Genomic DNA, 14,536 nt, shown 5'->3' on the forward strand with positions numbered 1-14,536 from the left:
ACCAAGCAGATCAAATAACTCAAGAAACACAAGGTATACCACACTTGCATTTGTATTGCAGGGGATGCTGTGGAGAGGGTCACCAGCTTTAACTTTCTTGGAGATACTAACACTAATAACCTGCAGTGGGCACAATACCTCTTGGCCTATAGTCAATAAAGCTCACCATAGCCTCTCCTTCTTTAGGCTTCTATGAAAATCTTGGATGTCTCTAGCCATGTTCACCACCATCTACAGCTGCACAGTGGAGACTTTCCATTGTGGCACGTCAACTGACCTGCAGCTTATTTTTAATTTTTTGTCATTGGCCTCCAAAATTAACCTACAACTTTGTTTTGGAGATTTGGTCACCACATTGGTGTTGTATCTGACACATTTTTAATAGTGTTTATAAAGTAAATAACATTCTTGCATGGTGCCATCTTGGTTTTGCTGCCACCATTGAGAACATCCGTATTTAGGGACATGTTCATAGGTTGCCAGGTGGTATCTCCTGAAAGTTGTACCAGATGGACATCATTAGCCCAGTAACTCATAAGTCAGCAACATGGAGCATTTATTGTCCATGTTTGCTGAATCAACTTAATTCCTAGCATATTTTTGTTTGAACATTTAAAAGAATCTGTGGTTTTGAAATCCTTTGTGGCTTTTAACTAAGGTTTACATTTAATGTTTTACCTTTGGCTGTTTTAACTATTTTTCCAACATTCTAATTATAATTTTCTACTTACAATTTTTGTCTTATGTCCTAGGCTGTGCTACTTAATCTTATCTTACTAATTTTGATCTTGACTAATTACTCTTTATTGTCCATCCTCTGATTCCATCTCCATTCAAAATGACTGCTGCTCCGTGTGGTCAGTGCAGAGGTACAGGCAGTATAAAACATTACTGGCCTACAGCTATCTTCTGTTCAGGACAAATAAGAGACATGCTGAGGAGAAAGGTATTATTAAAGACCTCAAGTATTCAGCAGAGTCACTTTTCTTCCTCCTTCTGCTTCGTTCAGTTTGGACCATGAACAATTGCACCACTAGATTTAGGGACAATCTCTATCTTACTAATTAGCTGCATAATTATATTAACAATTGCATGATCATACCTATTGTTCATACAGCTGAACCAGGAAGCATTCAGAACCTGTCACTTTTTTTCATATTTTTATATGCTGTAGCTGTTTGCTGAAATATATTAAATTATTTTTTCCCCAAGCAACATTCAGACCCCAGAATAACAAATCGAAAACAGGATTGTACAAATTTTTACAAATTTATTAAAAATAAAAAAAATGAAATATCCCCATTCACACAAGAATTCAGACCCTTTACTCAGGAGTCAGTTGATGCTCCTTTGGTAATGATTAGAACCTGCAGACTTCTTGGGTTTGACATGACAAACTCTGCACATGTTAATTTGGGGATTTTCAGCCATCTTTCTCTGCAGGTCCTCTCAAGGACTGTCAAATTGGATTTAGACCATCTGTGGACAGCTGTTTTCAAGTCTCTTGAGAAATACTGGATTGGGTTCAAGTCTGGAGCCAGGCTGGTCCATTGAAGGACATTCTCAGAGTGCTCCCTAAGCCACTCTGGTGTTGTTTTTATTTTGTGCTTAAGAGTTATTTTCCCTTGAAAAGTGAACCTTCATCCCAGTCTGAGGTCCACAGCACTCCGGAGCACATTTTCATTAAGTATATCTCTATACTTTGCTCTGTTCATCGTTCTTTTGTCTCTCTTTTTTCTAGTCTCCCAGTCTCTGGCACTGAAAAATAACCACAGTACATGATGCTGCCATCACCATACTTCTTCGTTGGAATGGTATTGTGCAGGTGACAAGTGGTGCCTGGTCTTCTCCAGATATGACACTAGTCTTGGACTCATCAGACCAAAGAATCTAATTTTTCACAGTCTGAGAGTCCTTTAGGTGCTTTTTTTTGCAAATTCCAAGCAGGCTTCTGTCATAAAGCCTAGATCAGTGGAGTGTTGAAGTGATGAATGTCGTTCTGGAAGTTTCTCCCATCACCACACCGTCTCTCTGGAGCTCAGGCAGGGTGAATATACAATTCTTGATCACCTCTCTTAAAAAGGCCTTTCTTCCCTAATTGCTCAGTTTGACCAGGTCCCCTGCTCTATGAAGAGTCATGGTTGTTCCAGACTTCTTCCATTTAAGAATTATGAAGTAAACTGTGCTCAATGTGCCAGGAATTTTTGTAGCCTTCTCTAGATCTGTTGCTTGACACAATCCTGTCTCTTGACTCTGCAGGTAATTCCTTTGACCTTATGGCTTGGATTTTGCTCTGATACACATTGGGACCTGCTAAAGACAAGCATGAGCTTTTCCTAATCATATTCATTCAATTAAATTGACCAAAAGTAGACTGCAAACGAGGTGTACAAATATCTCATTGATGTTCAATAGAATGGGATGCACATGAGAAAAAAATTCAAGTGTCATTGCAAAGCGTCTGAATACTTGTGTCAATGTGCTATGTCAATTTTTTTTAGTTTTAATATATTTGAATATTTAAATTATTTATCACTATAATATACCTTCATCTTTCTCTCATTCATTGGTCAAGAGGCCTGTCTTCAAATCTAAGGCTCACTCCTATGTGAACGCTTTTCCTCTGCATGCATTACTCTGGGTTTCCAGAAGTGCTTACTTAACAATATTTTAGCAAAAAAGTCCTGTGTCTTAGCACCTGCCCTCTACTGAAAAATCTATTGAATTGACTACAGCAGAAATCATTGCCTACTTCTTCACCCAATTCAGACTTAATCAGCATGTTATTTGTTCTCCTATCCAAATAATTTTTTATGTTAAAAATAGCAGCAGCCCTAGCACTGACCCCTGCTGGTCACCACTCTTAACATCGGCCAGTTCTGATGACGTTCCTCACACCATCACTCTCTGCTTCCTGTGTCTGAGCCAATTCTGCACCCATCTACAAGCGACACACTGAACTCCCACTTCTTTTAGTTTAATGCCCAACCTCTCATGTGGCACCTTATCATATATTTTATGAAAGTCCAGATAAATAATATCATAAGCTCCACGTTGATCATATCCTTTTGTTGCTTCATCATAGAATTCCAGCATGTTGGTAAAAAATAACCCCCCTCTTCTAAACCCATGCTGACCGTTCAGTAAAACCCCTGTTGCTGCCATATGTTGCTCAATAATACCTTCTATTAATTTATCTATGATGCATGTTAAGCTTATTGGCCTGTAGATGCTTTGATCTGCCAAATCACGGGATAATACTAACCATTTTCCAAGCCTCCCAAAAGTGACTTGATTAAAATATTCATCAAGGATTTATACGTGAACTTACAGTTTCCTGTAGAAAAGGCATCATCTTCTTCTTTGATGCTTTCTGGGTAAAAACGAGATTGATGGAAGTGTGTGCCATGACCAAAGTGCAAGTCCAAGGGTCCCAGGCCAGGGGAGAGGAGAGGAGAGGGCAATGGCGATGGGCTCCTGAAGGAGCTGTCACTAGAGAAGGACGACACGGCCACAGAGGCTCTGCTTCGGGAACCTGGGTCAGAGGAAAGAGAGAAAAGAATGAGGCTCAACCAGCAAACACTCAATGGGGGGCGGGGGCGACACCGCAGTGCTGACCGATAATTTTAGGAATCCATTCTGTGAACTTGGCACTTCACAAGGTTTCGCAGTAAAAGTAAAAAAAAACTTGAAAAGTAATAAAAAATGAGTAAAGAAAGAGGCAGTTAAGTTTCCTTGGGACGTTTACAGGGTGCCGTTAAAATATGTAGTCCTTTAATCTTCCATAACTCTGATAGAAAAAAAAAGAGAGGAAGGAATTGTTTATTTTCAGTCTCATCCACAGTATCTCCAGCTTAAAAAGGGAGAGATAAGTCTGACAAGAACGAATGTGAGCCAGCTGCAGCTGTGCTGTCAGATTTAAATGAACTGAAAAGTTCCATTCTGCAGCAGAATATTTCTGTAATTCTTTTGGATAAAATAAAAAAAAATACTAATTGAATTTATATAATAGCATATTTCAGAGACTGCAGATTCACAAACTAACATAGACTTCAAATTGGCCCACAGTTAACTTTTTAGGAGTTCTAAGTGCCCCTCACAAAACAGACTAAAGACAAATTGAAATATAGAATAAAGTTTACTTTATTTTTACATTGTTAAAAAGTCTGGTATAAAAGAGAATATTTGCTCAAAATATCTTTAGACACCAACAAAAACACCACAGCATTCACATACTAGAGTTATTTTCTATGTAAAATATTAACTTTTACTTCTGTCTACCTTTCAAGTCCAACTGTTTGATACAATCCAGTGAAAAACTCAATACATGAAATGATTTCATTTTTTAACATATTTGGACATATCAGTCATCTTCATTTAAACAGTATCTATAGATAAAGGTGATATAATTCAACAAACATCATGTATCATTTAAATAAACATAAATGCACATTTCACATGTGGAAAAAGTAAGTCCACTCCATCCAATTATGAATACCTCAAATACCTTAAATTAAAATCAGGTACACCAGATCAGATGTGTATGATTAGAACATCATTAGAGAGGACCTTATCTGAAGCTGTCATATTTACACTAACTGGGACATTTAATTTGGTTTGCTCTTTGTTGTTGAAGTGTGTGTTATCAGCATGACGAAAGTTATAGATGCCTATAAGTCTGGGAAGGGATTTAAAAAAAGATCTCCAAACAAATGTAAATCAACCATTCTACTGTCCAAAAGATCATCTACCAGTGAGAAGATTTTCAATTAACAGCCATCTTGTGCAGGCCAGGTTGACCCAACAAGTTCAGCTCGAGAATCGAATGCAAAATGCTGAAAGAGGTCTCCAAGAAGCCTGGAATTTCATGATGGGACCTCTTGGTACAGTAGCTCTTTCCACTTTTAATGTAAAAGTGAATGAGTCTACCGCTAGAAAGAGGTTATACAAATTAGATCTTTATTGGAGGTGTACCAGGAGAAAACCTTTGCTGACCAGAAAGAACATCAGGGCAAGACTAAGTTTGGCATTGAACACCTTGGCAAAGACCAGGATTTCTGGAACAGAAATGTGCAATAGACAGACAAGGCAAATGTAGAGTTATTTGGCTACAGTACCAGTAGACAGGTCTAGTGAAAATTAAAGGCAGCATATTACCAGAGGAACCTGATACCAACTTTAAAGCATGGTGGTGGAAATGTTATGATTTTGGCCTGGACAGATCACTAGTAACCTCCATTAGAAATTCTTCATTGTAGAAGAGGTTGCTTGAGGATATATCAACCGAAAATGGTGTGGCAATCGGCTGGGGGTGGCACCCAGCCGGGATGCCCGGAAGGACCGGAGGAGGGATTGTGCCTCCCCCAGACCATGAGGGGGCGACCGCCCTGGTGGCTTTGGGGACCACAGGAACAGAGCTTAGAAGCTCAACCCTATAGGGACCCGTGGTCACCGCCAGGGGTGCCCCAATTCCTGAGGAGCCCTGTCCCTCAGCACTTCCGCCACACCCGTAGTTGCTTAGGGGAAGTAAACCAGGGACATCCGGAGTGCTTCCGCCACACTTGGGAGTGCCAGTGGAATCTAATCGGGAGGCACCTGGAGCACGTCCGGGAGGGGATAAAAGGGGCGCCTCCCTCCATTCGTTTGCTTGAGTCGGGAGGAAGAGAGACGGAGCTCGGGAGGAAAGGAGTGGAGGCGGCCTAAAGTAAGAGAGGCATTGTGAGGCCTGGACTTTGGGGGAGTTTTGGGGTTGTGTGGCACTTGTAAAAATGCTGAATAAATCTGTGTTGGATGAACTATCGGTGTCCGCCTGTCTATGTCCGGGCCAGCATCCACAGTGGACTTTGCAACATGACAATGACCCTAAACATACCAGTAAATCTACCCAGGAATGGTGGAAATGAAACAAAATGGAGAGTTCTGGAATGGCCAAGTCAAAGCTTGTATCTGAACCCTATCAAGATGGTCTAGGATGGGAGTTTGAAAAGGGCTGTGCCACAAATGGGATTGGAAAAAAACACTTGGTTGATATCAGAGACTACTGACAGTTCTAGGAAATGCCAACTTGATGGAAATAGTATAACTATACATTTTTTGTTGAACAGATATTGCAAAATTAAGTGTTAGTTTTCAAGGTAGTCATTAATGGAGGGGTGGACTTACTTTTTCTACATGTGAAATTTGCATTTATGTTTATTTAAATGATACAGTGGAGTACAACATATAAATGTGGCATGATGTTTGTTATATTATCTTTATCTATAGATGCTATTTAAGTGATGATCCAATCTTGATACAGTGAGTCAGTCATTGTCCAACCCGCTATATCCTAGCACAGGGTCACTTGGAGCCAATCCCAGCCAACACAGGGCACAAGGCAGGAACAAATCTCGGGCAGGGTGCCAGCCCACTGCAGGACACACACACGCACACACACACACACCAAGCACACACTAGGGACAATTTAGGATCGCCAATGCACCTAACCTGCATGTCTTTGGACTGTGGGAGAAAACCCACGCAGACACGGGGAATCTTGATACACATATGTTAAAAAAGAAAAAAAAAACACTTCATGGCATGAACTTACACTATATAGTCCTGTGAAAAAGTATTTCACTTTTATCCTAAGTAACTGTCTATCTGTTCGAAATCTTGTTACCACAAAAGAAATCGATATGGATCTGATTCTTTTATTTCTATGGTTACTTTCAATATCTATCTATCTATCTATCTATCTATCTATCTATCTATCTATCTATCTATCTATCTATCTATCTATCTATCTATCTATCTATCTATCTATCTATCTATCTATCTATCTATCTATCTATCTATCTATCTATCTAGTCAAGCCAATGGTATCTGATTGTGCTGACCAGCTTATCAGAAAAATCTGTTCATATGATAACAAAACTGGCTTTTGTCAATTACAGTACGTATTAAAGTGACTTTTTATAACTTGCTTAAAGATGTGCCAGGTAGACATTGGAGGAAAGAACTGAATACCAGCATGAACAGAACTCCAGCATGGACAGCATTCATTTAAAAACTTCTTGGTGTTCTGCAGTGAAGGACTGTTCATGCTGCTTCAGCCAGCAGTTGTTTATGGCAGTTATTTCAAAGTTGGTAATTCTTATGACGGGAAGGAATAAGGAAAAAAACTCAGTGTTTACTAACACGCTACTGCTGTTCAAGGTGCTGGTGAAGTGCAGACTAAAACTGGAGATCAAATATTAATATCTAATAACACAGAAAATTTTAGTGACTTGTGGGGTTGTTGAGTTTCTATTGAAGGGGCAAAATAACAATTAATTGGTGACTGTAATTGTTAAAACTGCAATGGACTGGCACGCTGTCTGGGGTTTGTTTGTGTCTTATGCTGGCTGGGTTAGGCTCGGGCATCCCCAGGCAAGCCTGATCAGGACTAAGTGGGTTTGTTTGAATTTACGTGTGGAGTAGGAGGAGTGTGCTGGGGAGTACAACATTTATTTCTGTGGCACATTTTCATGCAAATGATGTAGCACAAAGTGCTTTACAAAATGAAGAAAGAAAAAAGAAAACTATAAAAATAAGATTAGACAATACTAAGTAACAAAGAATAAAGTAAGGTCCAATGGCCAGGAGGACAGAAAAAAAAACAAAACTCCAGGGGCTGGGTAAAAACAAAACAAAATCTGCAGGGGTTCTGAGGCCACAAGACCACTCAGCCCCTACTCAGGCAAGTAGTAGTGGTGTGTGGGGGTAACAGGTTTAGTTTAGAAAATTCATTTGAATAAGGAAAAAAAAAAAAAAAATATATATATATATATATATATATATATAGTGTCATGCATGCACATCGAAGGATCACCTTCCAGGCTTGTCGGTGGTATTTACCTCCACTCTGGGAGACGAGGGGTCGCTGTCGCTAACAGTATTGTCTCTTTTCCCATCCACATCAATGAGAAGTCAGCCCATGAGGTCCGCTGAGCTCAACCCCTTCTAGTCAGAGTCCTATAAAAGCTGACCAACCCAGAAGATGGGGATGCATTTGGACCAGTGTATGGCTGCATCTTTATCTGTGCCAAAGGCATCAAAATAAAAGGGCAGACCCATTTGGCACCCACCCCAAATATTTATTTGACTTCCTGTGTGTTTCCTTGACCACGATATATGCAGTTTATATTACAGGAAATATTTGTTTGTTTAGAAAATATGTTGATTGTATGGTTTGTTACTTGATTAAATAAAAATTGTTTTAAAAAATCTATCCATCTTTTTAATTTATATACTGTAGTTCCTTTCCTGTCTTTCATTATCTTATATGGTGCCTTTTAGTAACTATCATCTAAATTTACATAGTACCTTTGCAATATGTCGTCTTAATGTATACATCACCTTTTCTGTCTATCTAATTTTATATGGTGCCTTTCAGTTTCTATCTATCTGTTGACTATAAAACACATTCACCTCTAGATCATTGACCATATTATAGTGTTACAGAAAGTAACTTTAATCGTACATAACTTTACTGTACTATAATGAGATTTCTACCCCAATTAGCTGAAAGAAATGTATAAAGTTGAATGGAAAACGTATTTATACAGATCTTGCCAAATAAGCATAAAGTAAATCTGACTCCATAAGTCTTTAGTTGAGTGCACTTCACTTCTGTGTAATAAAGATATTCCTTATGAGAAATTTCCCCGTTGGACCGTAGAGCATTTAACACCCAAAAAACTTTTATGCTTTCAATTTAGGTCATAAATAATAAATCTGCCCTGGATGCTGAGCTTTCATCAGTGCAGATGGATAACATGTCAAATTAATTATAACCAACAAAATGCTTGCATTGCAGCTTCAAAATTAACTTATCGTGTGAAAATAATATTCGTAATACTAGATTCATAATTTGTAACTTTATATCCATATGAGCCAATTAATTCCATTTAAAGGTTGTGGGTTGTCAGAGCTAATTACAGCTTTCTCTCCATATTGTCAACAGCAATTAGATTCAAATCGTCTCTGTCTCTCTGTTTATGATATCATAACACAAAAATGGTTAGACAGATTAATAGAACAATTTGGGGTGTATATGGAAGGTTTACAACACAGACGAATATTTTTTGCACTTAACCAGTTGTTTTCTGACTTGTTAATGAAAGCAGGTGGCGGCATCTTTAAGCCACACAGTGTGACATTGTTACTAAAACTAAATAATTAATTTTAAAACTTGCCACATTGCAATAAGACCTAGTGACTGGCCTGGTGACTGAGTAGAACATAGCAATGAAAAATTTCATTTTTGACCAAGTTAAGGTTGACTTTAGGTTGCTGAATGACACTCTCATCCAACTGGAACATAGAATATCATGTATCTGAGTTTTTAAATTATGTCACCATTATGCATGAAATGACTTGAAAAATTGAAATAGCAATCATCCTATTACACAATGAAAAGTCATCCAAATCGTATACTTTAACTTAAATTTAAATCTATTTATCAAAATGTGATTGAGGGAAACATTCTGTTGGGATTCAGTACTCATCCCTAAGTTGTCACATTGCCATTTAATCACAGTTCAAATCAGACCACGACTGATAGTAAAGTGCAGGTCCCTTCATTTTTAAAGAGCAGGCAATTATTTCTCACAAGGCCAGCTTTATGTGTCATGTTCAAGGATATTGGTGCCAATAATATAAATCCAAATGTCATCTACTTGGAGGTGCTGCATTAACATGCATTACCTGCTATACTAAATATAGTGCAAAAAGAAAATGTGAAATGCCTGGTACTGTAAGATTTTTTTAATATATTTCTTGTCACTGAACTTCTAAATAGCAAGTCCCAAAGCCTATACTAAAGTTTTAGTACGTCATCTAAAGTAAAATATAAATATTCGTCAAACATTATAACCAATGTAAAATTTAATTGACTTTCACTGAGTAAATACTCTACAACACACAGCATTTCCAGACAAGAGCAACCTGTCCGATTCCAGGGCTTCAGAGGATGAGTCATGAGGAATAGATTAAAAGAGCTGAACCTTTACAGATGAAGAATAAGAAGATGAAGAGGTGACATGATTTAAATGTTTAAAATTATGAAGGGAATTAGTCCAGTGGATCGAGGCTATCATTTTAAAATGAGTTCAACAAAAACACAGGGACACAGTTGGAAACTTGTTAAGGGTAAATTTTTCCACAAACATTAGGAAATGTGTCATTATACAGAGAACCACAGAAACACAGAATCAGTGACCAAGTAGTGTGGTAGACAGTAGGACTTTAGGGACTTTCAAAACTCGACTTGATGTTTTTTTGGAAGAAATAAATGGTGAGCTTGTGTTGGGCTGAATGGCCTGTTCTCGTCTAGAGTCTTCTAATGTTGTAAATGTGCTAATAATTAAGTTAAAACTTTATTAAATATACTGTATAAAAACACAAAATACAGATAATCAGGGAATATATTAAATTATGAAGTCTTAAGCAGTATTACTATAATTTAGCATCCATAAACACTAGTGAAACAAAGGGAATGCTTTGTTTCATTTTCGTTTGCTATCTGTGTTGTCTGTATTTAGCTTAGTCCCTCAAAAATATTAAAATATACATACAAATGCAACACTGGTGATTAGATGAAAGTAGGATTTTAATTTTATTTAGAAGTCACTGTTCAGTTGTTATGAGACATGTTCCACACTTTTTTAAGGCTCATTGTGACAGTAACAGTACCTTCTAGTTTCAGTACTCCAAAATAATTTATTAAATCTTTGCTTGAACAACAAGACACTTTTTAAAAAGCCTAAATTACTCCTTTGTGACACCGACACATTGATGACTAATCTCACTAAAGAACAACAATCCCACGGTTATGAAATAACTACAGTCTCATTCCAAACTCAAGTGTGTTTTCTTCTATGTTTGTTATCTTTTAAATATTATTGCATTATTATTTCTTTATTTTCTTTTTATGTTATCTCTTAGTTAATGTATATATTTTATATTGTTTTGCATATTTATTTGCCATGTCTTCTTTGTATTTTAGCCTAAGGGGGTGCGCCCTCCTAAGGCAGCAGCTGGGGGACCACTCCCAGTCCTATTTAAGAGCCCTGAAGACTGTAAATGACTGATGTGACATGAATTTCCAACTTCTGTCTTTTGGCTCTTATTTATACTTTCCTTTTTTTCATTTACTGTAACCACAGTTTTGATTCACTGTGCTATATTGGACTTCTTATTTATGATCTTCCTACATTTCCCTAATTTATTTGTAGAGAAAAGCCAAGCAAAATGACACCTTTTATTGGCTAACTAAAAAGATTACAATATGCAAGCTTTCGAGGCAACTCAGACCCCTTCTTTAGGCAAGATGTAAACCCTAATTTATTTGGTATATTCTACCCCCACACTTGGCCTACTTGGATGTTTTCAATGCTGCAGATGAATCTGCCATTCGTTTACTTATTTACAGCTTACTTTTGTTATTTTTTATTTTTACTGTTATTACCACCATCATGGATAGGAATGATTGGTGCCATTTTGTGCTGCAAGCCTATTTATGTGGAATAAGTTTTACACCAGGATGTGGGGGAAAGTCAGTGTTTGAAGTCCTCAATCTTGCATTATTGAATAACGGAAGTTAATTTATTTACACCAGTACATACCGTCTGTATGGACCACATTAGCAACTCTTATTCAAGATAACAATATGTCCATTTGCACAGCCAAATCGTGCATATCAACACATCCTTGGACCTTCAGGAAGAAATATTCAATACCCCCATTTTTCATAAAGCACAAGAAGGACCACCAACACAGTTCTTTTTTTCCTCTTCTGGTACTGAGTAAAATAATAATTACTGGAAGATATGTGTAATTTTAGTCCTGTCCAAATCATTCAAAATGACAGCATTTCACTGACATGTCGATTCGCACGAGACTAGTTTAACATGGGGTTATTTTTAGACACTTTCTATAGATGTTAAAAAGTCTTTGCAATCTTCATTTAGATGAGAATGCTTAGTCTGTGAAAAGTTACTGACAATCGTTGGCGACTGCTTCAAAACATACAGTCTCACATGTAGGACGTGTACTGAAACCGTACCACTACAGCAGTAGACACTTGATATACTTTTCCTTCTGTATTAACAGTATGTTGACGTTTTGGTATTAACATGTTTCTGTTACACATAACATTCTCATAAAAATGTAATATTTTTGGCTTATTTTTCCAGGGGGGTTGACATAATGCTAAAGGAAGCTACAGGACAAACTCTTAATAAAGAGAAACTAAATGTAACAGAACTTAGGGATTTTGAACATTCTTTCATTTCTGCCATGCCATTTTTGTCTTGGAGATCCAATCCCCTGAATCACATTCCTAGCACTCTCTTATCTGATGGTTCTTTTCAGAATATTCCCTGAACTAGCTCACTTGTCTGCCATTCTGAACTTCAATTCCAACAAAAAATGCATTATAGTATCTCAAATTGGAAAAACAAAGTTAACAGGATATGCACATCGATTCAGTAGGATATGGCATCCTTTCTAGTATAAGCTACCTTAGATCTTACACCCTTGTTTGGTTTATAAGACAGTCTTACCACATATACCAGTTGTTAAAAGTTAATTGTCACTTTACAGAGTTAAATCTTGAGTACAGGATGTTTGACATTGTCAGTTTGTATCTGCAGTGGATTCAGAAAGTATTCAAATCCCTTCACTTTCTGAATACTTTATTGTGCTGTAGATTTAATTTTAAATGGGTGAATTAGCCATTTTTGCCAATCAATCTATACTAAATAACCCATTATGACAAAGTGAAAACATGTTTTTGGAAAAGTTCAGAAAATTATGAAAATTCAAAGACTGAAATCTCTCGTTTATTAACAGTAATCAGACTCCTAATTCAGTATTCTGTAAAAGCCCCTTTGACAGCAATTCCAGCTTGGAGTCGTCTTGTGTAAGTCTGTTCAAGCTTTGCACACCTGGATTTGGGCAGTTTACATTCCTGGCAGATCTGCTAAAGCTCTATTAGATTGGATGGAATGGAAAACCTGCCAACTCCAGGTTTCTCCACAGACAATCTATAGAGTATGAGTCTGGGTAGTGATGCTGCCTCACAATAAAGAGACCAGGGTTCATGTCCTGGGTCCTGTCTGCATGTTCTCCCTTTGTTTTCATGGGTTTCATCCGGGTGCTCTGGTTTCCTCCCACAGTCTAATACAGATTAGGTGAACTGGCGATCTTAAATTGTCCCTGGTCGTATGTGTGTGTGTGCCCTGTGAAGGACTGGCACCATGTCCAGGGTTTGTTCCCTGCCTTGCATCCTATTCTAGCTGGGATAGGCCCCAGCAGACCCCCATGACCCTGTTCAGGACAAAGTGAGTTAGAAATGACTAACTGGCTTGTCTTGAAGCCACTCCAGTGTTGTCTTGGCTGTATACTGTGGGACATTGTTGTGCTGTAAGATGAACCCTGTGGTATAGCAGGTTTGCGGCTCAGTAAAAAAGTAGCCAATTCTGAATAAATAATGGACGCGCTCACACTGGGGAGTGGAGCAAGTGCAGGAGATCTGCTGCATCGACTGCTCGTCTCCGGGTTGGTTGTATGGTGATCGGCCGCCCGTTTGTTGCCTTGCCAGTACGTGCGGGCGGTCTGATTGTTTAATTATCAGTCCAGGGTGGCAATCAGGCAAATGCATCTGCAACCACTCCCCAGCCTATAAAAGGGAGCACAAGATCTGAAAGGAGGGGGTTAGAACTGAGGTTAAAGGGAGAAAGAGAAAGAAGAAGGCATTAGACAGAAGGAGCTGGTGCAAGGTAGTTCGAGAGTGGGAACAGAGGCAGGCAGGTGTATGGAAAGCCCCTGGAGAGGAGCGGCTGGCCAACATCCTGGGAGCTGGAATGATAAGGCGGCCACAGATGTCCAGGAAGGCAGCTGGAGTCAGCGGCTTGGACTGAAAGCCCCATTGAGAGCTCCATGGCTTTTAGGGACCCAAGCCTAGGTCCGGAGAGGGAACCTTACCATAACCATGGGAAGGCTGTGTCTGTTGGTAGGGTGGGTCCTCTGCTTCAAGGCCCATGGTATAGGTAGAAGAGACAACAGTTAAAAGAAAAATGCACATGGCTTTTAGAAAGGACACTTTCCTGCCAGCTGGTATTAAACTTGCTTTAATGGATTTATTTATTCTAATTTTATCCTCCACAAATTCACCTTTTTAATTGGAGTTATTAATTTAGGAACTTGGCACTGCACTTTTTGAACTTTTTTTTTTTTTCTTTCCAAAACTCTGAGCACTTTGCACCTACCCCTTACTAAACTCATCCCTTGGAAACGTTATCGGCAGTGGTGGGTTGAAAGGGCTTCCAGTGGGATCCAGTAGCGTGGAGCTAACCCACACGGTCACAAATCCTCACTGCTGTCTGAGGTTGCATGCACTCAAGGACCTCTCTGTAATTGGCTACCTTCATCCTTCTTTCAGTTCTGACTAGTCTCCCTCTCCCAGCCACTGAAAAGCACCCCTATAGCATGATACTGGCACCAGCATGCT

At 38.6% G+C, this 14,536-nt stretch overlaps 1 protein-coding gene across 3 annotated transcripts in view; it reads right to left on the minus strand.

The window, feature by feature from the left end:
* Positions 1 to 14,536, minus strand: part of LOC114645726 (rho guanine nucleotide exchange factor 40-like) — a 252,056-nt gene that overhangs the window by 17,361 nt on the left and 220,159 nt on the right. For all 3 annotated transcript variants that reach the window (XM_051923101.1, XM_051923100.1, XM_028793549.2), the window contains exon 22: positions 3,332 to 3,535. In XM_051923101.1, the coding sequence (XP_051779061.1) occupies positions 3,332 to 3,535 (204 nt within the window). The remainder of the gene's footprint in view (positions 1 to 3,331; positions 3,536 to 14,536) is intronic.

Source organism: Erpetoichthys calabaricus, chromosome 2 (genome assembly GCF_900747795.2).
Source record: "Erpetoichthys calabaricus chromosome 2, fErpCal1.3, whole genome shotgun sequence".
Taxonomy (NCBI): domain Eukaryota; kingdom Metazoa; phylum Chordata; class Cladistia; order Polypteriformes; family Polypteridae; genus Erpetoichthys; species Erpetoichthys calabaricus.